General features: G+C 36.7%; 1 protein-coding gene across 1 annotated transcript in view; it reads left to right on the top strand.

Moving 5' to 3' along the window:
• LANCL2 (LanC like glutathione S-transferase 2) overlaps positions 1-23287 on the top strand; it is a gene marked incomplete at its 3' end in the record, with an annotated part of 63200 nt that overhangs the window by 27199 nt on the left and 12714 nt on the right. The window contains exons 3-7 of the mRNA XM_084247474.1: positions 8507-8714; positions 9522-9669; positions 10964-11110; positions 13881-14063; positions 21420-21596. Of these exons, the coding sequence (XP_084103600.1) occupies positions 8507-8714; positions 9522-9669; positions 10964-11110; positions 13881-14063; positions 21420-21596 (863 nt within the window). The remainder of the gene's footprint in view (positions 1-8506; positions 8715-9521; positions 9670-10963; positions 11111-13880; positions 14064-21419; positions 21597-23287) is intronic.

Below are 23287 nucleotides of genomic sequence, written 5' to 3'. Positions count from 1 at the left end.
CTTCCCAGACAAACAGAAACTCTGGAATTTCATTACGACTAAACCCCCACTCCAAAAAATACTACAGGGGTCCTAAAACCAGAACCCCAGAGGGAAAATAAAAACGAAAGAAGGCCAAAAAAAAAAGTTATTAAAAGAATAAATAAATAAAATCAAAGGAAAGACAAACACAATGGCAAATACAGATGCTAACATATCAATATTAACTCTAAATGTAAATGGACTAAACTCTTTAATAAAAAGACACAGAGTCGCAGACTGAATTAAGAAACAAAAACCAACCTTTTGCTGTCTCCAGGAAACACATTTAGCTACAAAAGATAGAAATAGACTCAAAGTTAAAGGATGGAAAACAATCCTACACGCAAATGGACCAAAAAAGAAAGCAGGAACAGCATACTTATATCAGATAAAATAGATTTCAAACTCAAAAAGGTAAAAAGCGACCCCAATGGTCACTACATTATGATCAAGTGGACAATACTTCAAGGAGAAATAACACTCATTAACATATATTCACCAAACGAAGGCGCACCGAAATATATCAGACAGCTATTGTCATCTCTGAAAACAGACATCAGAGAAAACACATACATGTTTTCAACACACCACTATCAACAATGGATAGATCAACGACACAAAAAGTAAGTAAAGACAGGAACAAGGCAAGGATGTCCAGCCTCACCACTGCTTTTCAATATAATTCTGGAAGTCCTAGCCAGAGCAATAAGACAAGAGAAAGACATACAAGGAATCCAAATAGGAAAAGAAGAAGTCAAACTATCACTATTTGCAGATGATATGATAATATACATAGAGAACCCCAAAAACTCCACTGAAAAACTAATTCAACTCATCAATCAGTTCAGTAAAATGTGGCAGGATACAAAATCAACATGCAAAAGTCAGTAGCCTTCCTATACACAAACAATAAATCTGAAGAAGAAGAAATCAAAAAATCCATCCCTTTTATTATCGAAACAAAAAAATCAAAAACTTGGGAATAAATCTAACAAAAGAGGTAAAGGACCTATACAAAGAAAACTATAAAACACTGTTAAAAGAAATAGAAGAAGACGCAAAGAAATGGAAAGACATCCCCTGCTCATGGATTGGAAGAATAAACATTATTAAAATGGCCATCCTACCAAAAGCAATATACAGATTCAATGCTATTCCAATCAAAATTTCAATGTCATTCTTCAAAGAAATAGAACAATTATTGATGAAATTCATATGGAATCACCAAAAACCCCGAATAGCCAAAGCTCTCTTGAAATAGAAAGAAGGGAATGGAGGCATCACACTCCCAGACTTCAAACCATACTACAAAGCCATAATCATCAAAACTGCTTGGTATTGGAACAAGAGCAGACATACAGATCAATGGAATCGAATAGAAAATCCAGAAATAAACCCACAGATTTATGGTCAACTAATCTTTGACAAAGGAGCAAAGACTATGCATTGGAGCAAAAAAAGTTTGTTCAATAAATGGTGCTGGGAAAACTGGGTCGCTACATGCAAAAGAATGAAGCTTGACCACTACCTCACACCATACACAAAAATCAACTCAAAATGGATTAAAGAACTAGACATAAGACCTGAAACCATAAAATACATAGAAGGAAATATAGGCGAAACACTATGTGATATGCACATCAAAGACATCTTTACAGACACATCACCCAAAGCAGGGATAGTGAAGGCAAAGATAAACAGCTGGGACTACATCAAATTAAAGAGCTTCTGCACAGCAAAAGAGACAATAACAAAAACAAAGAGAAACCCCACCGACTGGGAGAACATTTTTGCACACAACACTGATGATAAAGGATGGATCACAAAAATCTGCAAAGAGATGATGAGACTCAACAACAACAAAGAAAATAACGCTGTCAAACAATGGGCAGAAGAGCAAAAAAGAAACTTCTCTGAAGAGGAAATGCAAATGGCCAACAGGCAGATGAAAAAATGTTCAACATCACTTGTAATCAGGGAAATGCAAATCAAAACTACCATGAGATACCATCTTACACCAGTGAGAATGGCACATATTAAAAAAACTAGCAACAACAAATGTTGGCTAGGATGTGGAGAAAAAGGAACTCTCCTGCACTGTTGGTGGGAGTGCAAACTGGTCCAACCACTATGGAGAGCTGTGTGGAGATTTCTGGACCTACTAAACATACAGCTTCCATATGATCCAGCAATTCCACTCCTAGGTATTTGCCCAAAGGACACAGAAACATTAATTCCAAAGAGCACCTGCACCCCTATGTTTATAGCAGCACTGTTTACAATAGCTAATCTTTGGAAACAACCCAAATGCCCAAAAATAGATGACTGGATCAAGAAGATGTGGTACATATACACATGGAATATTACTCAGCATTCAAAAAAGATAAACACATGTACTTTGCAGCAACATGGATGGCACTGGAAGGGATCATGCTCAGTGAAATAAGCCAGAAAGAAAAAGAAAAATACCGTATGGTCTCACTCATAGCAGGAATCTAGAAAACTTAAATAAGGGACCGAAAAAGAATAACTGTAAGAATGTAAAAATCAAAATCAACAAACAACTTTGAACCAGAGACACACAATGGGGGGTGGGAGGCGGGGAAGGGAGGGATTGGGGTCAAAATAAGGGGGTCACGATTGTATGGGGAATATAAAAATAAAATTTATAATAAAAAATAAAAAATATAAAGCAGTATGTTAAATTTTTACAGCCTTATTTACTTGACCTAATATATAGCTGTTTATTATCATGTGTAATAAAAGTAAACTTTAGCAGCTCTCTTGCCTGCCTGTGACTATGCAGGTGTTTTGATTTTTTTTTTTTCCTTTCACAAACGTGTACCCTTTGCAAAGCAGCAGTGGCAACTCTCTTGCCCACCTGAGACTATTCAAGTGCCTTTCCTTTTCTTCTTTTCCCCTAAACCTGTGCTTTTGAAATGTGGGAGGTAAAAAAAAAAAAGCAAATTTCCCTTAGAGTCATTTTGCTTTTTTGGTTTTTGTTGATCAGTTCTCTCTGACAGTTGTAGTTGTGTGACCAGTTCTGGTCCATTTCACAGCATCTATTTGAGCTACTTCTTATGCTCATTTGAATCATTTGTACATATAAAGATTTATTGATATTTTGATGTTTATAATTAAATAAGCAACCAATAATATATTTCATGTCAAAACACAAAATTTCAAAGTTAGTTTGCCTTAAATAATCTTTACATTTTTATTACTTCACCATGCAACAAGAACACTATAATAGCTATTCAGGGACTCTTAAGGAAATAGAAAACAGACCTTGTTGTCAGTAATAAGACTGCAGTAAGATTATTGCCAGTGGTGACTTACATAGAAATTTATAGCCTTGCTAAATTTTTACAGTTTAATGAATGAACATCGTAGACACAATACATGTGTGATATATAAACCATGAACTGGTATCTGGTTTACAGTGCACAGCTAAATATGATGTTCCTGAGAATTTTGTATTTACGTTTATTTCTGTGTTGCTTATTCATTATTTTCCTAAGTATAGTGTTTGCATAGTGATATTAGAATTAAATTTTTAAACTTAAAAACCCAGGCAGATATGGGGCTAGTTCACTTACAGGATCAAAGAAATTTATCCTAAATATAAACTTAGATAATTATGGCTAACCTGTAGTAAAATACAAATAATGACATTTTGAAAGGAAAAATTACATAGCATTAACAGGTAACACAAGTTTCCCTCTAAGAAGTCCTTTACTTAATAACATTTCTTCTTCATATTGAAAAGGGCTTTAACTCCATGATTATTAGGTCCCAAATTGGCTTTACATAAGATCATAATGAACAAAGATACTCAGCCTCCTCTCCAGAAGAACTTCATCAGGAATTCTGGGGTCAGATTCCAGAAACAGTTACTTCTTAAAAATCCACATTCGTTGCCATCCTTTAGAGTCACTTGAGAGAACCGTCAAGTGGTTTGAATGGCTTAACTGGGGTTCAGGTAGTAATACAGAATCCATTTAGGCCCATGCCTCCCTATTTCTTCTCCTAAAAGTATACAATAGCAGCTCTCCTGATAGATAGTTTAGGCATTCATAACTCATCCCTTTAGGAGAAGCATAAGAAAGAGAAAACAGTTTTGGTGGATGAGAAAGAAACATCATCCAGGTGATATGGAGAGCCACCATATGGTATCAGGTGAGGAAAGCCAGTGAACCCAGGAATGGCAGCATCTATCCTGCCCCACCTTCTCCCAAGTCAACAAATAATGATTCCCAGAAGAGTGGACCTTAATAGGGTCCCCGAATAGGGACTAAAAACAAAGAAGACTAGGAAGGCAGAGAAGACAGGTTTGAAGAATATACAGGGAACAGAGATTACAGACTTGTGAAAAAATAAAAATACTCTTTTAAAAAAGAAGAATTAACTTATAAGACAGAAGGTCCATCCCTGGTGGCACTGGCTAGTGGTAAATGGAAGCAGGGAAATAGCAATAATAAAAGCCCTCTCCAAAACCAGAAAGAATTTGAAAATAAGAAGAAATACGGGCACCAAAAGTCACCCTATATTAAGTAAATTGTTCAACATTTAGCTAGAAGAAGATGCCCTGAGATTAAAGACACTGAGAAAAGCAGTCTGACCCTTTTCTTCTAAAAGAAAATTAACTAATTCAAATTAAAGGGAAAAACTCAATTTTATGCATAATATCAGGGGTGAAAGAATCAAGATATTCAGTAGAGGAAAAAAAAAAGCACGCCAGAAAAATACTACTACAATGTGGAGAAATACTAAAGAACTTTTAACATTAATTTTAAGCAGTAAGTTCACAAAACAGAAGTAAAGGAATTAGGAGAGATGACAATAAGATGACATGAAACAAGAATTGACAGAAAAAAAAAAGAAATTGGAGGAAAAGAAAAAATCATTTTAGAAGTGAAGACCAAATCACAGGAAGCTAAACAACACCCAAAAAAGCACAGCAATAACATAAAAAAATAATAATAATGAGTTGAAGAGACACTTCCCATCCAGTCTGATATATAAGGAGCTTTAAACACTACCATTCCATGCTAACAAGTAAAAAGCAGTGAACAAATTGAAAAATGAAAACTCTTCTTAGATCTGTCAGAGAAATGGTTCACAGGGCAAATGGCTATATCAAAAATTGGAGAGATAAGCAGGAAGATTCAGAAAAGTACAATTTATTGGAGGAAAGTCCCAGGAGAAGTAAAATCCACAGGAACCAGTGTGGGAATAAGAAATTTAACTATAATTGATGGATTGTTGGAGGCTCATTGTACACAAATCTGAGCTTTAAATACTCCAGAGAGATCTAGGCATAGAAGGGCTGTCACACTTTTTGAGGTTTACCTCCAGGAGTTCTACAAGGGCTTCATTGTGAATGCTGGAGAAAATGCTCTCATGCTTCCAGGAAGGGGATGGGAAAGGGAACCATTTTAAAATATGCCCAGTAGCATGAAACTAGAAATAAGTAATAATAGGAAAACTGAAAAATTCATAATTATGTAAAGACTAAACCAGAAGCTCTTGAACAAGCAAAGTTCAATGAAGCAATCAAAAGGAAAATTGAAAAAAATATCTTGAAACTATTGAAAATAAAAACAATATGCTAAAACTCGTGGACTTCAGCAAGATAAAAAACAGTTCTAAAAGGAAGAATATATGGTGATAAATATCTACAGTAAGAGAAAAGAGAGATTTCATCAAGAACTTCACTTCACAGCTCAAGGAACTAGGAAAACAAGAACAAACAGAGCCCAAAGATAATAGAAGGAATGAGATAATTAAGATCAGAACAAAAGTAAATGGAGACCAGAAAAAACAGTGGGAAAGATCAACAACAAAAAAAAAAGATGTTTGAATAGATTAGTTGAGGAAACATGGCAAGACTCATATCTGAAAGAGGATACATTACAACTGATACCACAGAAATTATGAAGAATCATAAGAGACCAGTCATCAAATTGGACAATCTAGAATAAATGAATCATTTCTTAGATAGCCTACCAAAACTGAGCCATGAAGAAATAGATAAGATAATCTCAATAGACCATTAATGAGTAAGGAGATTGAATTAGTAATCAAAATCCTCCCAACAAATAAAAGCCTGATGACCTTACTTGGTGAATTCTGTTAGATATTTAAAGAAGAATTAATACCGATCTCTTTCAAACACTCCTAAAAAATTGAAGTTGTGAGAATACTTCCAAACTCATTTTTTGAACCCAGCATTACTCTAATCCCAATGCCAAAGACAGTATCAGAAAAAAAAAAATTATAGGACAATATCCCTCGTGAGTATAGATGCAGAAATCCTCAACCAAATATTGTCAAAACTAATTCAGCAGTACATTTAAAGGATTATACACCATGATCAAGTGGAACTTATCCCTAGGATGCAAATATGGGGGGAGTGTTCTTTTAAAAAGTCAAACTCATAGAAACAGAAGCAGTATAGTGATTATCAGGGCTGGAGGGGAGAGGGAGAATGGGAAGGTGCTGTTGAAAGGGTACAAACCTCCAGTTGTAAGAAATACAAGTTCTATAGCTCTGATATACAATATGGTGACTCTTAATGATGCTACATTGTATAGAGAGTAGATTTTTTTATTGTTATTGAAGTGCCATTATTTTTCATCCTTGCTAGTGTTTTAACTGTATAAGCTTTCCCCCCCACCCCACACACCCTAGCTCTCCCACCACAGAAGCATCCATAGTCCTCCACCATAGTCCAATGTGTTCTCCCCTCAACCCCTTTTCACCCCATTCCCTTGCCCTTCTGAAAGCCTAAGATCAATGGTCAGTTTTCAAGGTTTGGTTTTAAAGTTTGTCCTTGACCCTTTGTTTGTTTTTTTTTTTTCTATATTCTGCATGCAAGTGACACCATCTGCTATTTATCATTTTCCTTCTGACTTATTCACTTAGAATAAGCCCTTCTAGCTCCATCCATGTTGCTGGAAATGACATGAGTTTATCTTTTTTGATTGCTGAGTAGATTTTAATTGTTCTTACCACACACAAAAAAAAGATTACTATGTGAGTTGATAAATGTTAATTAGCTTGATTGTGGTAATGTTTTCGCAGTATCTAAATACATCAAATTACACTGTACAATTTAAATATGTATAATTTGTCAGCTGTATGTTGTAAAACTGGGGAAAAGCAAACAAAACTAATAAAAAAGCAGCAAATAAAAAGAAAGAAAATCTTAATGCTACTTCTGAACTGTTGCAGAAAACAGGAAAATAAGGAATATTTCCCATTATTTATGAGACATGGATAATACTGGTATTCAAAACCAATGAAGATGTACCAAAATAATACCCCAACTCAGTGTCATTAATTATTTATTTTGATAGTTATAATGATGTTTTGATTTTGTAGGAAAAGCTTAATGTATTTTGCATTTTCATACTGAAATGTTTAGGAGCAAAATGTCATTTTTTTAAAGTACTTTACATGTTGTCATTTACTTTAAACTACTTTAGTATTGGAAATATGGATAAAGATAAAGATATATAAAGGTGTATTTGAAAGGTAAGTGGAATACCCTAAATAGGGAAATTAAAGGAAGATGCAGTTACCTAATTAGAGAACTTCAAAAAATGAAGAATAGAAAAAGTGAGAGTAGGATTTTTTTTTTTAAAGATTTATTTATTTATACAAGCACTGGGTACAGTCAGAAGCACGGGAGGGTGAGAGAATTCACCAGCGCCAGAGCGGGGAACAAAACAGGCAGACCAACGAAATGCCTGCTGAGGGAAACAGTGGGCATGGCAGGAGAGGTCTGCCGCGCCCAGCGCTCAACCACTGTACCACCAGGGGAGGCCCCAAGTGAGAGTAGGATTTTAGACAAAGATCAGGATATTAGGTTCAGAAGGGACCTCTGGTTCACTTCAGTGTCAGGTCTGTGCTATATAGTAGGAAGATTGTGTAGGTGATAAGCTATATCTTCTCTATTACCCTAACTGCACAGCATGGCTTTTCCATAAATATTGAGTTGATTCACCGATTAGTTTGTCATTTGGATGGGTTGGTCAAAGAAAATTGAAAAGTCATGAGAAAGAAAAGGGCATAAAATCTAGAAAAATCATTTAATATGGGATAAGATAGGAAGAAATGATAATATGTAAGTAAAAAGAAAAACACCCAGGTTAACTTAAAATAAGAGTGAATAAAAACTTTACATGAATTTTAAAAGTGGGAAGTGGCTTATCTTCCCTCATCTAAGGATTGAATCATTGTCAAAACAGTTAGCAACACAATATATTTAAACTTGTGGGTTTTTTACCCTAAGTTCTTTTTTTAGAAATTTTTTGTTCAGAAAATGCATAATATATAATTTGTTTGATGTTTCCCTTTCAGAAACAGGGTTTATATAAAGAAGGTTTTTCATGCAATCAAAATAATATCCTGAAAGTAAAATAATGTCCTGAAATAAAATGGTAGTAATATTTTTCTTTTGGGGTGGGGATTATTCCAGGCATAGCCCTTTTGTACCTACAATTATACCGGGTCACGTGTGACCAGACCTACCTTCTCCGATCCTTGGATTACGTAAAGCGAACACTTCGGAATCTGGGTGGCCGCAGGGTCACCTTCCTCTGTGGCGATGCTGGGCCCCTTGCCGTCGCAGCTGTGGTGTATCATAAACTCAAAAGTGACTGTGAGTCCCAGGAATGCATTACAAAGTGAGTTTTTAGAACTGGAAATATTTTCTCCAAATTCTCAGTTGAAAGAATTGCTATAGAAAGATTCAAAAAGGAAATTTATTTTTATTAATTATCCATTGTTTGCAAACGGATCTCTCCAATAAGTGAAGAGATTTGTTTATTAATATTAAGCATAATAGTGGGACCGTATCTCCCACTATGTCCAATCATGTGTTTGCTTTAATTGGGGGAAACGTGTTTCTTTGAGTTACCTTAATTTTTCCTAAGTAATTTTTGGTTGTCTTCCTGCATGAAAATTTACTTAAATGCTTTAAGTCCACTAAAATAACTAAGTTACCTGTAGGTTCAATCTCTGAATAACTGATTAGAGACGCTTACTACAGAACAACTAGGAAGTATAAAATTTTTTTGCACCCATTGGTTTATGGTCTTGCTTGATAAAGACAAGGATTTGGTAGAATACCAGGCACAGACAGGTCAGGTTCCTTAATGTTTTTGGAAAATGGAATAATGCAACTTAATTCCCCAACATTGGCTATATTTTAACATCATTTTTCTGTGACCTTTAAATCAGTTTCTCTTAATTCTGGATTTCAAAATGAGTATTTACTCAAAATAGTTTAGAATATATATGAAGTTAGAAAGTTTAAAAAGAAAGAAGTTTCATTATTTTTTTGACATCTGCGATATATTAGTGAAGTTTTTTGTTACTGGTTTTAAGTTAAAAATAAATAATAGATAATTCCTAAAATGAAAGGTTGCACTTACTGTTCCAGGAAGAGGTATTTCAGACATTCTCTAAACAGCATTTTTCTTATTGGGTAGACTTTTACAGCTCCAGAGAACCATTGTCTGCCGAGATTCAGACCTTCCTGATGAGCTGCTGTACGGCCGGGCAGGCTATCTGTATGCCTTACTTTACCTGAACACGGAGATAGGTCCAGGCACCGTGAGTGAGTCAGCTATTAAAGAGGTACTGTGGACTTATCCACAGCTCTGGGCACCTCTCATCTCTGTACCTGAACCTGTCTGTTAGCACTGAATTCTGCTAGTAGTTGAACTCTGCTTCTGGTTGGAGTAATTTCTTTAAATATCTTATGATATTATACATCGTACCTATTTTCTTTTCTAGGAATGTTTTTTAAAAATTTGGTCTTCTCTTAGGTCTGTATTAACTGTTTTTACTAGAACCAAACACAAACAGTATCAAAAAGATAAAATTTTATTTTCTTCCGTGAGCTGCCTGAGCTAGTTGGCAATCCAGGTGAGCATGTCTAGGGACCGGGTTCTTCTAACTTCTACCACATCCATATCTGTACCACCAAAGCTAGTTGAGCACCAAGTTTGGGGGACAGGTAATGGCATGGAGAATGAGCAGGTTTCTTTTTAAAATCAAGGCCTTGAAGTTGCCCATCTCAGTTCTGCTCATCCTGTTACTAGAATTTACTCAAATGACTGTGTCCAGTTATCTGTAGCTGGAGCACTGTTACCAAAAGTACAAGGGGAGAACAGATATGAGGAAAGGTTTTTGCTACATGATCATTCCAGCAGTGATATTTTTATTTTAACCTAATTAAAACCCTGCACTTCACAACAGATCTCATTTTTCTAGACTTCATAAATATATCCAATTCCTCCTGCTTTTCTTGGAAGATGTACTTGCTAGTCTTTTGGGTAAACCATTGCAATTACAAAGAAACGAAGAAATCCAGGGCAATTTTTATAGGCTACCAGTATCTAGATACCAGTAAACTGTTCATGCAAAGAATTTTTTTATTTCTTGGCTCAAATTCTTTTTTTTTTAAGATTTATTTTTATTTATTTATGCATACAAGAACTGGGGTATAGGCTAGAGCTGTGGGGGCTAAGAGGATTCACTGGAGACAGAGTGGGGAACAGAAGAGGCGGATTGACCAAAATACACTGCTGAGGGAAGCAACAGACAAGACAGGAGAGGTCTGCTGCCCTGTGTAGGTTAGCTCCCTGGCCAGTGATCGAACTCATGCTGCAGTGGCTGGCAATAGCTTTATAGTGCTGAGACTAACCCCTGTGCTACCAGGGAAGCCCCTTGACGCAAATTCTTAATGCTCTTTTTTACTTTGAGATGGTCTTCTGATTTTTTCCTGCCTGTATTTATTAATATATATAATAAAAATAATGTTAACTACTAACAGGTGGAAGATTTTCAAGTTATCCATCTTAAAAATTAGAATACAACAGGATACCTGTAAGTATTTTAGACAAAGTCCATCTCTTTATCTCTGTAGGTAGTCAGTGCTATTATTGAATCAGGCAAGGCTTTATCAAGGGAAGAGAGGAAGACTGAGCGCTGTCCCCTGTTGTATCAGTGGCACGGGAAACAGTATGTCGGAGCAGCACATGGCATGGCTGGAATATACTGCATGTTAATGCAGGTAAGTAAGTAAGAGCACTCTGGAATCCCAGCATAGCCACATATTATGAGATATTAGATCAAATGTGAACTGGCAACTGAAACTGTAGTTCAAAGCAACAAACGAGAAAGAAATATGATTCCTACTTGGAATCAAGAAGCTTAAGTTCTGTTTTGTGAACCAGAAGTGCTTTCCCAAGAGCACATTCCTTTTGTGGTTTTAAACCAAAATAGGCATCTGTTACCCACATTTTGCTATAGTCCATGTACCCCTGGTGATTGGAGTTGTCACTACTTAGTGGGAAAAACCTGCAGGGAGTCAACAAAAAGGGCCTCCAGAATCCAGACTGGGGCAGACTTTCATGTTCACATGCCCCCGTATAGCTGTGCTATAAATTGCTAACTAATTTCATTGTTAGGGCTATGTTCTTGCCTCTCAATCACACGTGACATTTACTGGGTTTAGTACTGACTCTTTAGAGTCATTTAGAATCCCTACCCCAAATTTTATTTCAGCCTGTTTCTAGCCTTATGGCTCTTGCTTCCCTTCCCTAGTCTGTTCATGACCCTTTTTTAAATTAAGACTTTCTTTATTCTACTATCACCATTATGGAGCATTTGATAACTTCCTCAGAATCACAAAACTACTAAGTTAAGAATCATGCATTTGAATTTAGATCTTTTTGACAGTGAAGCCTATATATCCTTTTTAAAGTTTTTCAGATTACTTTTTTTATCCACTGCATCTTGCTGCTGCTTATTAAAGGAAAATAGAAAATTTAATTATACCAGTATACCTCCACTTTTTTGAAAGTTCATGTTATGCCACTTTTGTGAAAGACCTACACTAGTACTTCTTTTTTCACAAACCATTTTTATGACAAAAGGTGAAAAGTGAAAATAAAATAGCATTCAGCATTTGTTTTACAGCAGCATCTCAGGTCACTAGAGTGACCCTACCAAGCTCCTTCCCTGGAACTACTTTATAAAGGCTATGTATTTGCAATATCATAGCGTTGCTGCTTTTATATTATGTTAGTGTGATTTTAGGTTTTATATGTTACTTGGTATGATTTGGTAAATTATTTGGGGGTCCAGGAACAGTAAAAAGTTTTTCCATATAAAGTAATGGTAGTTGTTTCTTTAAGCCCTTTGACTTAGGAAAACTTTCATAGGAACACTGTACTTTCAGATAGTGGGGAAGCCTGTAACAGAACTAAAACCCCATTTTTGGTAATTTGTTGTCTTTATCATTGTAGAAAATAAAATAAGCATGTATTCCAATTCATGAATTTTCTTTACAGCATACATTTCTAAAAAAGAAAAAAAAAAACCACAGCATTCCAGATCTCATTTTATTTTTTTAAGACTTATTTATTTATGCATACAAGACCTGGGGTACAGGCCAGAGTTGTGGTGGGTGAGAGGATTCACCAGAGACAGAGTGGGGAACAGAACACGCAGACTGAAATACACTGCTGAGGGGAGCAGCGGGCAAGACAGGAGAGATCTGCTGTGCCATATGGGCAGCTCCCTGGCCAGGGATCAAACTCATGCTGCAGTGGCTGCAGATAGCTTCATAGTGCTGCATCTTAACCCTTTGCGCCAACAGGGAGGTCCCTCCAGATCTCATTTTGAAATGGTACTGCTAGTCTAGACAACTAAGAAATTGTGTGTCTCTTTCATTTTCTCAGAAAAATGTTTTAAAATGAGGTATGACCCTTTTCTTTTTTAAGTAATAATACCCTTAAGGGGAACATAATCATATGACAACCATGTCAACCAATACTCTGCAGTGTACAGTGTGGCCTTTGTTCTGAGTTTGTGACTCCACATCCCATGGTGTCGACAGAATATCCATGCCTGAAATAGTCAACACTTTATTTATAAAATAGGCTTTGTGGTAGATTTTTGCCTGATTATAAGCTAATAATGTGTTTTCAGCCCTTGAATGGTATGTTAAGCTGAGCCTAGCCACAGTGTTTGGTAGGTTAGTATATTAAATGCGTCTTTTTTTTTTTTTTAATACAAGAGCTGGGGTATAGACCAGAGGCCCAGGAGGGTGAGAGGATTCACCAAAGACAGAACAGGGAGCAGAACAGGCAGATGACAGAAATACACTGCTAAGGAGAGCAGTGGGCACGACAGGAGAGGTCTGCCGTGCCATGTGGGATTCTCCCCGGCCGGCTGGGATTGAGCCCTCACTGCGGAGGCTGCTGACAACTTCATAGCGCGGAGCTCAACCCGCTGCGCCACCAGGAAGGACCCTTAAATGCGTCTTTGACTTAGGATGTTTTCAACTTCTGGTGGGTTTATCAGGACGTAACCCCTTCCCAAGTAGAGGAAGATCAGGCATTTGAACAAAAAGCTGTCTGCAGTGATTCATTCTGAGGTTTATTTGACTGGGCAAAAGGACCCAGATATTTGGCAAACATTATTCTAGGTATTTCTGTGAGGGTGTTTTTGGGTAAGAGTTACATTTAAATGGATGCCCTGTCAGTAAAGCAGAATGTCTTTCTACTGTGCTTCAGCTGCCCCTGAGCAAGAGGGCACTCCAAGAAATAACTGTCAGACTTCCCCTGCAAACATTAAAAAGAATTGAAACAAAAAAAGAAGTCTGTATTAGTCTTAAATAAACAGGCAATAGAATTAATTCTAATTACACTAAAATTAATGTACCACTCCAGGTAACTACTGCCACAATATGGTGATGTTTTAAAAACAAACAAACAAACAAACACCTTGAGAAAAAAAATCAATTAAAGATTTTGTTTTCTTTTCATTGTCCAAAGCCAGCAGCAAAAGTGGACCAAGAAACCTTGACAGAAATGGTGAAACCTAGTATTGATTATGTACGCCATAAAAAATTCCGATCTGGGAATTATCCATCATCACTAAGCAATGAAACAGACCGACTGGTCCACTGGTGCCACGGTGCCTCGGGTGTCATCCACATGCTGATCCAAGCTCACAAGGTCAGTGCACTGGTTCCAGTCATGAGCACCCAGTGTGCACATTCCTGGCTTTCACCACCAAGTTTTCAGTTTGATTTTGTTAAGCACATTTTATCACAAACTAAAAACCTTAGAGAATTCATGTTTTTAAAAAATGTTCTCTTTTTCACTCTTCACTCTGTAACTGATGATAGAAGTATTTGTGTTTTAACAGGGATTGTGTTCATGTATAGAAGAAAACCTAATGACTGCATAGTAGTGATTTTTTTTAAAGATTTATTTATTTATGCATACAAGAGCTGGGGTACAGGCCAGAGGTGCAGGGGGTGAGAGGATTCACCAGGGACAGAGTGGGGAAAAGAACAGGCAGATTGACTGAAATACACTGCTAAGGGGAGCAGCAAGCGAGTCAGGAGAGGTCTACTGCGCCATGTGGGTTGCTCCCTGGCCGACTGGGATCGAACTCGTGCTGCAGAGGCTGCAGATTGCTTCATAATGCGGTGCTTAACCCCTTGTGCCACCAGGGAGGCCCCTGCATAGTAATGATTATTATTCTACTGAGTATGGATATCCAGTAAGGCAGTAGGCAGTTTTATAACCAAAATACCTTTTTGTTTACTGGACTTAGCATCTTTTTTTTTTTTTTTGCATGACTAAACTATTATTGCCAGATGATGATAATGATGATTCAGAAGCTTTTAAAAATTGGAGTTTAAAATTATTCATGACAGATGTGGTGTCAAATATTTAACACATGGGATATAATCGGAAAATAGGTAGTGTCTTCACTGATTAATTCTGGCATACTTTAGATTTATTTGGGCACAGTTTTAAAATACTGTTGATATCCATTCTGGACTAAGCTTTATTTTATAAGCTGAAAGCATACAATGCTTCTTTTGCAATTCTGGTTATTTTTATTTAATGCATCTTTATTTGTAATATTTGATGTTGAAAATTATTACTCTATATCAAAGTATACAACTAAAAATCCACAATGATTGCTTAGTCTTGGCAAGGTCTCCAATTGTTTTAGAAATAGATGGAATTAATGGAGAAAAAGTTGTATTTCTTCCCCAAAATAGTAATAGAACTAATCCTTGAGTTAGTTTTATTTTCCCTTGTAATTAATTATAATAAATTATTCTAAATAATCTCTCATGGTTTAAGCTAACAGAATTTTTTAGCATTCTTATGACAGTGTTACCAAAAACATTCCAGTAATCCAAAAATCAGGTAGGTAGGTATGAACATCAAAAAAAAAATAACTGAGAAAGTTTAGATACTTGATGAGAGCAAAGCACAGCAAAATCTCTTTGAAAACAGAACTTAATGATTCATCTTCTTAATGATTCATCTTCTTAATATCTCAGTTTTTAAGTAAGACAATCTGTTCAAAACACTGCCTCCCATATTTCAATGTTTTAGAGCAAATGTAACTTCAGTGACTTCAAAGTAAGTCTGTAATGCTTTAAATATCCAGCCCTGACATCTGAGCTTACTATCAACAGCACCAATAAGGACTCCTTGATATTCAGAATAGGTGGAGGCCTCTGTAAAAAGGTAAAAGCTTCTGTTTGTCAGACTACTTTTCCCTTTCATTTTGTAGAACTACTAGTGGCTGACTGATAATCTTGGCTTCTGGGGTCTTTCCACTGACCCCTCACCCTGGGCACTTTTATTTCCATTGCCCTGCTGATAGTTGTCACCTTCTGTCTACTACTGTTGGATGCCAAGAGCAAGCACAGAAGTGACTCAGGCCAGCAGCTCCCTACAAGGCTTCTGCTCAAAATTTTTATTCAAATACATTTCCCTACACAGCTAATCACAAAACAGAAATTCTTGTCTTCCAGAAAGCATGGAATCAACAACCTTGAGATCCTATACTTAGTCACTAATACTTTATTTTGTCCATTTCCATGAAGATTCTCAAACGTGACAAAGGAGGAATATCAGAATCTTCTGAGTCTGAAAGTCATCAGTAGTAATTTTGAAAGAGCATATATAATGTAGTTTTACAATTTAGGGTAAAAATGTGTCTGCAATAGTATATGTCAGTGAATGGAGCATAAAGTTTGTGTTTAGACAAGGCAGAGGCAGGGGCATGGTGGCAAAGCTTTAGACTATATTGTCTCTCAAGTTTTTGTTAAATTAAGCAACTCTCCATTTATTGAAGTTTTCTTTTAAAACTAGGCAGCTTTCTATGGATATTTTTAACTTAGAATTATATGTTATTTTATATGGTCTTGAAAAAAAAGTCAATATTCTCTGGCATATTCGGAGTTATGTTAATTGCAAATGATATTCTAAAGTCACCTTTATGGACTCCAAAACTGGAAGCTATTTTAAAAGTAATTTCAATCAGCTGTGATTTTTTAAAAAGATTTATTTATTTATGCATACAAGAGCCAGGTGTACATCAGATGTGGAGGGGTGGTGGTGAGAAGATTCACCAGAGACAGAGTAGGAATCAGGAGGATTGACTGAAATAGACAGCTGAGGGGAGCAGCGGGGGAAACAGGAGAGGTCTGGTGTGCCATTTGGGGTTAGCTCCCTGGCCAGGGATCGAACTCATGCTGCAGTAGCTGCGGTTAGCTTCACAGTGCTGAGACTTAACCCCATGAGCCACCAGGCAGGCCCCATCAATCATCTGTTGATTATCTGACAGTAAATTACAAATAGTGGTAGCAAATTGTACTTTCTTTAACCACACATTTTGGACTCTATGATATTAGCAGTTTGTGTGGATTCAGCCACTATAACAAATTAATATTGATCAAATGAAAACGCATTTACAAAGGCAAATATGCTGCCCCAAAACACTATGTAATTCATACCAGAGTGGTGACAGTGCAGTTTTTTAATTCTGTGTCAAATGTGTGAAACAACCACAACATGCCCTCTGGCACCCACAAACCACCTATGAAAATTCTAGACTAGAACTACATTAGAAATGCTCCCTGGTGCCAGCTGTTGACTGTTACATCAGATAAAATTTCCATATAAGTTATGTTCCAAAAACTCACTTCTAAGTTGATTGTTCAGCATGCGGAACTTCTGTTTTTCTAGGAGTATTGTGTCAGAATCACCTGGAGAATTTTTTTTTTTTTCAAACTGTACTTTGTTTCCATCTTTCGGACATCTTCCTAAATTTAGGCACTTTTATATAAATATACCATAATTTATCTATCACATTTTTCAGTTATTTCTAGTTTTTGTACCAGTATGAATAAGTTAGTATGCACATTCTTGTACAGGTCTCTTTATATAAATGTTTCTACCTCTTTGGAGCTAATACCTTCAGGTGGAGTTTCTGGATAAGAGGACAGGTATATATTTAGCTTTTAGGAGAAATAGATCTTTTTCAAAAGTAACACAGTTGTACCTTTTTACTTTCTATCAGTTGTGTAAGATAGTTGTGGTTGCTCCATGTCTTTGCCAACAGTTGGTGTTGAGTCTTTTTTCATTTTCTTCTGTTGGGTATTGTCATTTTAATTGGCATCTTTCTGGTGATTAATGATGTTGAACAATTTTGTTTGTGCTTATACCCATTTGAATAGCCACCTTTGTTGAGGGCCTGTTCATATTTAATCATACTATTTTTTGTCTTTTTGAGTTTTAAGAATTATTTGTAAGTTTTGATTACAAGTTCTTTTGTCAGATACCTGTTTTACATACAATTTATTCCAGTCTGTGGATGGCTTAGCCATATTCTTTATGGAATCTTTTGATGAAGAGAGTTGTAAATTATGATCAAATCTATTTTATCAGTGTTTCTATGGTAATTATCTGTATCATAGCTAGGAAATTTTACTTACCCCAGCATACACAGATAATACTCTCCTATGAGCTTCATGGATTTAGATGTTACATATAGACTCATGATCCATTTCAAATTAAGTTGTATACAGTATGTGAGGCAGTGAGGTTTTTCCTTTTAACCAGAGGGATACCTGATTGTTCCCACATTGTTTGTTCAAAAGACTTTCGTTTACTCCACTGATTGATCTTGTGCATTCATCAAAAATCAGGTGAAATAAACATGGATTTATTTCTCTGCTTTTCTGTTACTTGGGTTTGTTTATTTGATACTTCCATGCTGTTTGGATTGTTATAATTTTATTGTAAGTTTTGAAGCCTCAAAATTTGACTTCAACTATGTTCTTTTTCAAATTGCTTCAAATATTCCAAGTCTATTGTATTCCCATTAAAAACATAGAATCAGTTTGTCACTTGTACAAAAGAGTCTTACTGGGATTATGAGTGAGATGGCACTGAATCAGTTTTAGTAGAATTGACACCTTAATATTGAGCACTTTATCTTCAGATATTGATATATCTTTTCATTTACTTGTATTTCCCTTAATTTCCATCAACATGGCTTATATAGTTTTTAATGTCTTTAAATTTAAAGGATGTCTCTTTATATCTAGTCTAATAATCTCAGCCTTTAATTTGGAATGTTTACCTCATGTATTTTTAATGTAATTATTTGTATGATTAGATTTTAGCTCTGCTATTTTCCATTTTGTTTTTATTGGCTACAGGTTGGAATTTTTTTTCCTATCTCTTTCTTGCCTTCTTAGGGAGGTAGGAGATAACATTTACATATATTATAGAATTCCATTTTAATTCTCTGTTGACACTAATTGAACCACTTTGTACATTTTTTAGTGGTTCCTAAATATATATCTATAACTGCAGCATACCAAATACAATATATATCATTAACTTTTCACAATCTACATAGAATTAACATTTTCACTCCACATAAAATGTAAGAAAAGAAAATATTAAGTATCTAGCTCCATTTACCCCATTTCTTAACATTATATAAAACCCCCAATATAGCATTGTAATTTTTGCTTTTTAAATAGTCCTATGTATTTTTAAAGAAATTAAAACAAATGTATGAAGGATAGTCTTGATATTTACTTGTTTTTCCTTTTTATTCCCCAGTATTCTCTTAATCTCTATATAGCATTATTCATCAGCCTGAATAACTTCCTTTAGCGTCTCTTATAGTCCAAGTTTAGTGACAGTAATTCACTCTCATTTATTTTAAATTTGTTCATTCCTTAATGATACTTTTTGCTAACCCTGTTATTTCTCACAAGAATTTACTCTATTCCCTTGTATATAATGTGTGTTTTTTTCTCAAGAAGGTTTCAAGATTTTGTTAGTTTTGGTTTTAATACCTTATCACATGCTTATGTGTCTCTCTCTGTACTTTACCTGCTTGGCCCTCTTAAGTCTCTTGAACTTGTAACTTTATGTCTTTCACTGCATTTGGTAAACATTTGACCTCTGCTTTCTAAAAGGTCCCTGAGGTTTATATTTTAATATTTTTTCTTCTCAGTAATTCAGATTGGATAGTTTTTTATTTATCCGCAGTCATATTCACTAATGTCCAGTCAGCTATTAAGCCTTCCCAGAAACTTTTTATTTCACCTATTGGTATTTTTCCATTGTTAGAATATTTATTTTTCTTTTCCATTGTGAAACTTTCTTTGAGAGTCCCAAACCATTCATTGATCATGAATATAACTTTCTTTTTGTCCTTAAAGAATTTTAATAACTGCTTAAAGTACTTACTCTATTTTTGATATTTGGGTCATCTCAGCATCAAGCCAGCAGGTTCAGGGGAGTTAACAGTGACTTCCCAACTGTCATTAGTAGTTGTGAAGAGGATTTCAACTTATGTCTTCTGACCCAATACCTTATATTCTTCCGTATTATAATGTGTCTCCAAACTTTTTGTCATGGCACTTTGGAGGGAAATTTATTATTTGAGAAAAGTATTACGGATAACTAAATCAATTTTCTGGCTAAGTATAATTGCTACAATATAGAGAAGATGAATCTGCTACTAAATCACTGTTCATAAGCTTCCTGTACATTATTTCATTTTAATTCTCCAATATGTCACTGAGATAAGGAAATAGTCTCCTTCACAGATGAAAAAGCTCAAATGTATGAGATTAAGTGATGCATCCAAGGCCTTCAGTTTTAAGGTGACAAGGCAGAAATCATACTTGGGCAGTCTGACCCCAGCACCCACATCTCAGTGGCTGTCACAAACAGTCTTGTGACAGTGAGTTGGTCCTGATCAGCAGGAGGGGCTACTCTCTTTCACCTGCCACTCCCTACACAAGCCTCTTGTTTGCTTACATCCACAGGCCTTCTCAGGGCCCTGGTCCCAGGAGGTCACTAATCAGTCAGGTAGATGACACCCCGGAGGAGAGCACCTCATCGCCTCAGACTCATTTGTAGTAGAATGAAATGAGTTAACATTCGATCAGGTAGAGAATTTTAATAACAAATTATGAGGAATGGACCAGGGAAATTAAGTAAATGAAATGTAAGGAGAAAGAGAAGAAAATTTAAAAGGATCTGGAGAGAAAAAACAGACAGCTCTCTCCTGCCACATATTTCTCTTTGCTGAGCTCTTATGTCTGTGCCACTGTCAGTGTAAATCACTCATTGCAGATGGTGCCTTTTAATCCTGCAGCCCAGGCGTGCCTGCTTCTGGGATTGCAGGAAGCATGTGCAGGTTGCCTCAGGTGAGCTGTGACAGAGCTCCCCAGCCCTGGTTGTGCCAGGTCACTGGGGTCTTGATACATGAATATTCTTAACCCAGGTGATGAATTTTGGAATCATCACTTCCCCTTCTGTTGCCTTCTACATGAACAGAGGTTTTAGCTTTTCAGATATATATCTCAGGAAGCATAGTATGGCTTATTTGTGACAAGATATCTTACCAAAGAGATCTGGAAGCTTTAATTTTAATTGTTTTAACAATTTAGAATTACTTTTCTAGAAAAATATCAGATGGTTTCACTTATAGCAGGAATATAGGGGAACCAAATAAGATATCAGTGTAAAAAATGATAACAGTACAAAACACAACAAAGCAAAAATGGACAGTTATAAACCAGAGACATCCTATAGGGGAGGAGGAGGGAGAGGGATCAGAGGAAGGGAGGGAGGAGCACAGGGGACTGAGGTGATGGTGCACGGGTGCATTGTCAAAGGAAACTCTATGGGGACTACACCTGAGGGAGTGGGGGAAGCAAATATTATTTAAAAATGAACAGTGATGTAAAAAATTAAAAAATTCATGAAGAAAATTGAAAAATAGAATTACTTTCATAAAACCATGAGCTAGGAAAAAAGACAAAGCAAAGAGATAGCATTAAATTGTAAGGTTCTGTATGAAGGTGTTTGTTTTTTTACAAAAACATAGTGGTGTTTGTTTTTTACCCCACTACCATTTCTCGTTTTCTAATATGCAATTCTCTGACCAAAAGGGAAAATATTGTGCTTACTCCTCATTGAAAACATCTTGTTAATACGGTTTTGTTTTTTATTGCCCAGGTTTTTAAGGAGGAAAAATACTTGAAAGATGCCATGGAGTGTAGTGATGTGATTTGGCAGCGAGGTTTGCTCCGGAAGGGCTACGGGATCTGCCATGGAACTGCTGGAAATGGCTACTCTTTCCTGTCCCTTTACCATCTCACCCAGGATAAAAAGTACCTGTATCGTGCTTGCAAGGTAAGCATATCGCTATCCAAACACTCCTTAACCCTCCAGAACATGCACAAAGCCCATGAGTGCAGCTCTTCACTTTGTTACCTGTGTCTCCTGGCTGTGGCTCTGCTGTTTCTGCTGGCACAGCCTGTGCCTCGCCTCTCTGAGCCATGGGACCCCATCTGTAAAATGGAGCCAAGACATAGAAATGAGGTCCCAAGGACACAAGACCTGATTAGAACTCCACCTGTGCCCTTTATTGATTTTTTGACTTGGGTATGTTTCTTCTTCAGTGTTAATGTCCTCATCTGTGAAAATGGGTGGGGGGGGAATGGGACCTTCCTCCTAAATTTGTTCCAGAAAGATTAATAGAGATAAAATGTACATCATCTCTAATAGCTCTCTTGAAGGCCTCCAGTAGTTCCATCATACTCCCCAAGTTTACAGAGCCCTGTTCACCTCAGAGCTTGCCAGTTTCCCCACCCTCTTCTCCTGATCTCCTCCCATCTTCTAGCCCACAATACTCGACACTCTGCAGCCCACTCTCTCTGAAGAAATGTGCCACACTCTTCCCTTTGAACCTTTTATTTGTTGTTTCCTCCACTAAGAATGCTCTTCTCCTAAAATTCGCAGGGCAACACCTTGCCATTCCAATCTCAGCTTAACTGTAATATTCTTAGAAAGGGCCTCTGAGGTCTCCCAAGTAAAAGATCACTGTCACTCCTATTTCCTCTTGATTCTGCCGACCATTGCATCTGTAGGATGTAAATTCTGTGATCCTATTCGTCAGGTCACTACTCTACACCAGTGTCCAGAACAGTACCTGGCATGAGTAGAAACTCAATAAACATGCTAATAAAAATCAAATATGTGAAAATGAGCAGCACAAAGCAAGACTCAGGAAATGTTTACTAGTGTTTTGTTACGATACACATTTCGCAAATCATAGTTATACAGACACAGAAAAAGACTAGAAGAAAATATACCAAAAAGTTTACAGTGACACTTTATAGATAAAGACATCATGGATGACATGGTCTGCATATTTTTTGTATAGTGAGTATGTGTTAATATTATGAAACCTCTTCGCAATCCACATAGACCCCTTCCATCTCAGTATGTCTGGGACATACACATGCCTGATATGACACCTACGCCCAGAGGAGGGTGCTGTGGGGCACAGAGAGGGCAGTGGGAGGCCAGAAAGTGATGTAGGCATGGACCAGAGGACAGCTAGACACGAGGCAGAGGAGGATGGGGAAATGTTCCAAAGCAAAGAAACTGTTTACTAAGGCCTGGAGGTGTGAGACTCTCAGTGGAACCACGCGATATCCATGTGGCCAGGGCAGAGCAGGAGAGAGTGGGAGAGTTGGGCACAGTTGGTTTTGATGATAATTATAATAGTAGATGATAAAGTAATCTGTGGGAGCTGGGGAGGATTTTGTGAAAGTGAGACACAAGCTAAATTTTTAAAGATGAAGCCTTTCAGGTAGACCAGGAGGGCTGGTGTAGGGAGGTGGAGCCTTTCCTGAGGGGAGAGTGGTCATAGACAGCAGTGGCTTCTTGAATCAGCAGGAGGTATTGGGGAACACAAGTGGAGGAGCAGCTGGTAAAGACCAAGTGAGACGGGTAGACAAATGCCAGGAAAGTCAGTCCTTTCCTTTTAATCAATAGTCCTCAACCTTGGTTACACCTTAGGATCAAGGGGAACCTTA

Source organism: Talpa europaea (genome assembly GCF_964194135.1).
Source record: "Talpa europaea genome assembly, chromosome: 11".
Classification (NCBI taxonomy): Eukaryota; Metazoa; Chordata; class Mammalia; order Eulipotyphla; family Talpidae; genus Talpa; species Talpa europaea.
Note: the sequence above shows the minus strand (reverse complement) of the source record. Positions and strands in the feature narration are given on the sequence as shown.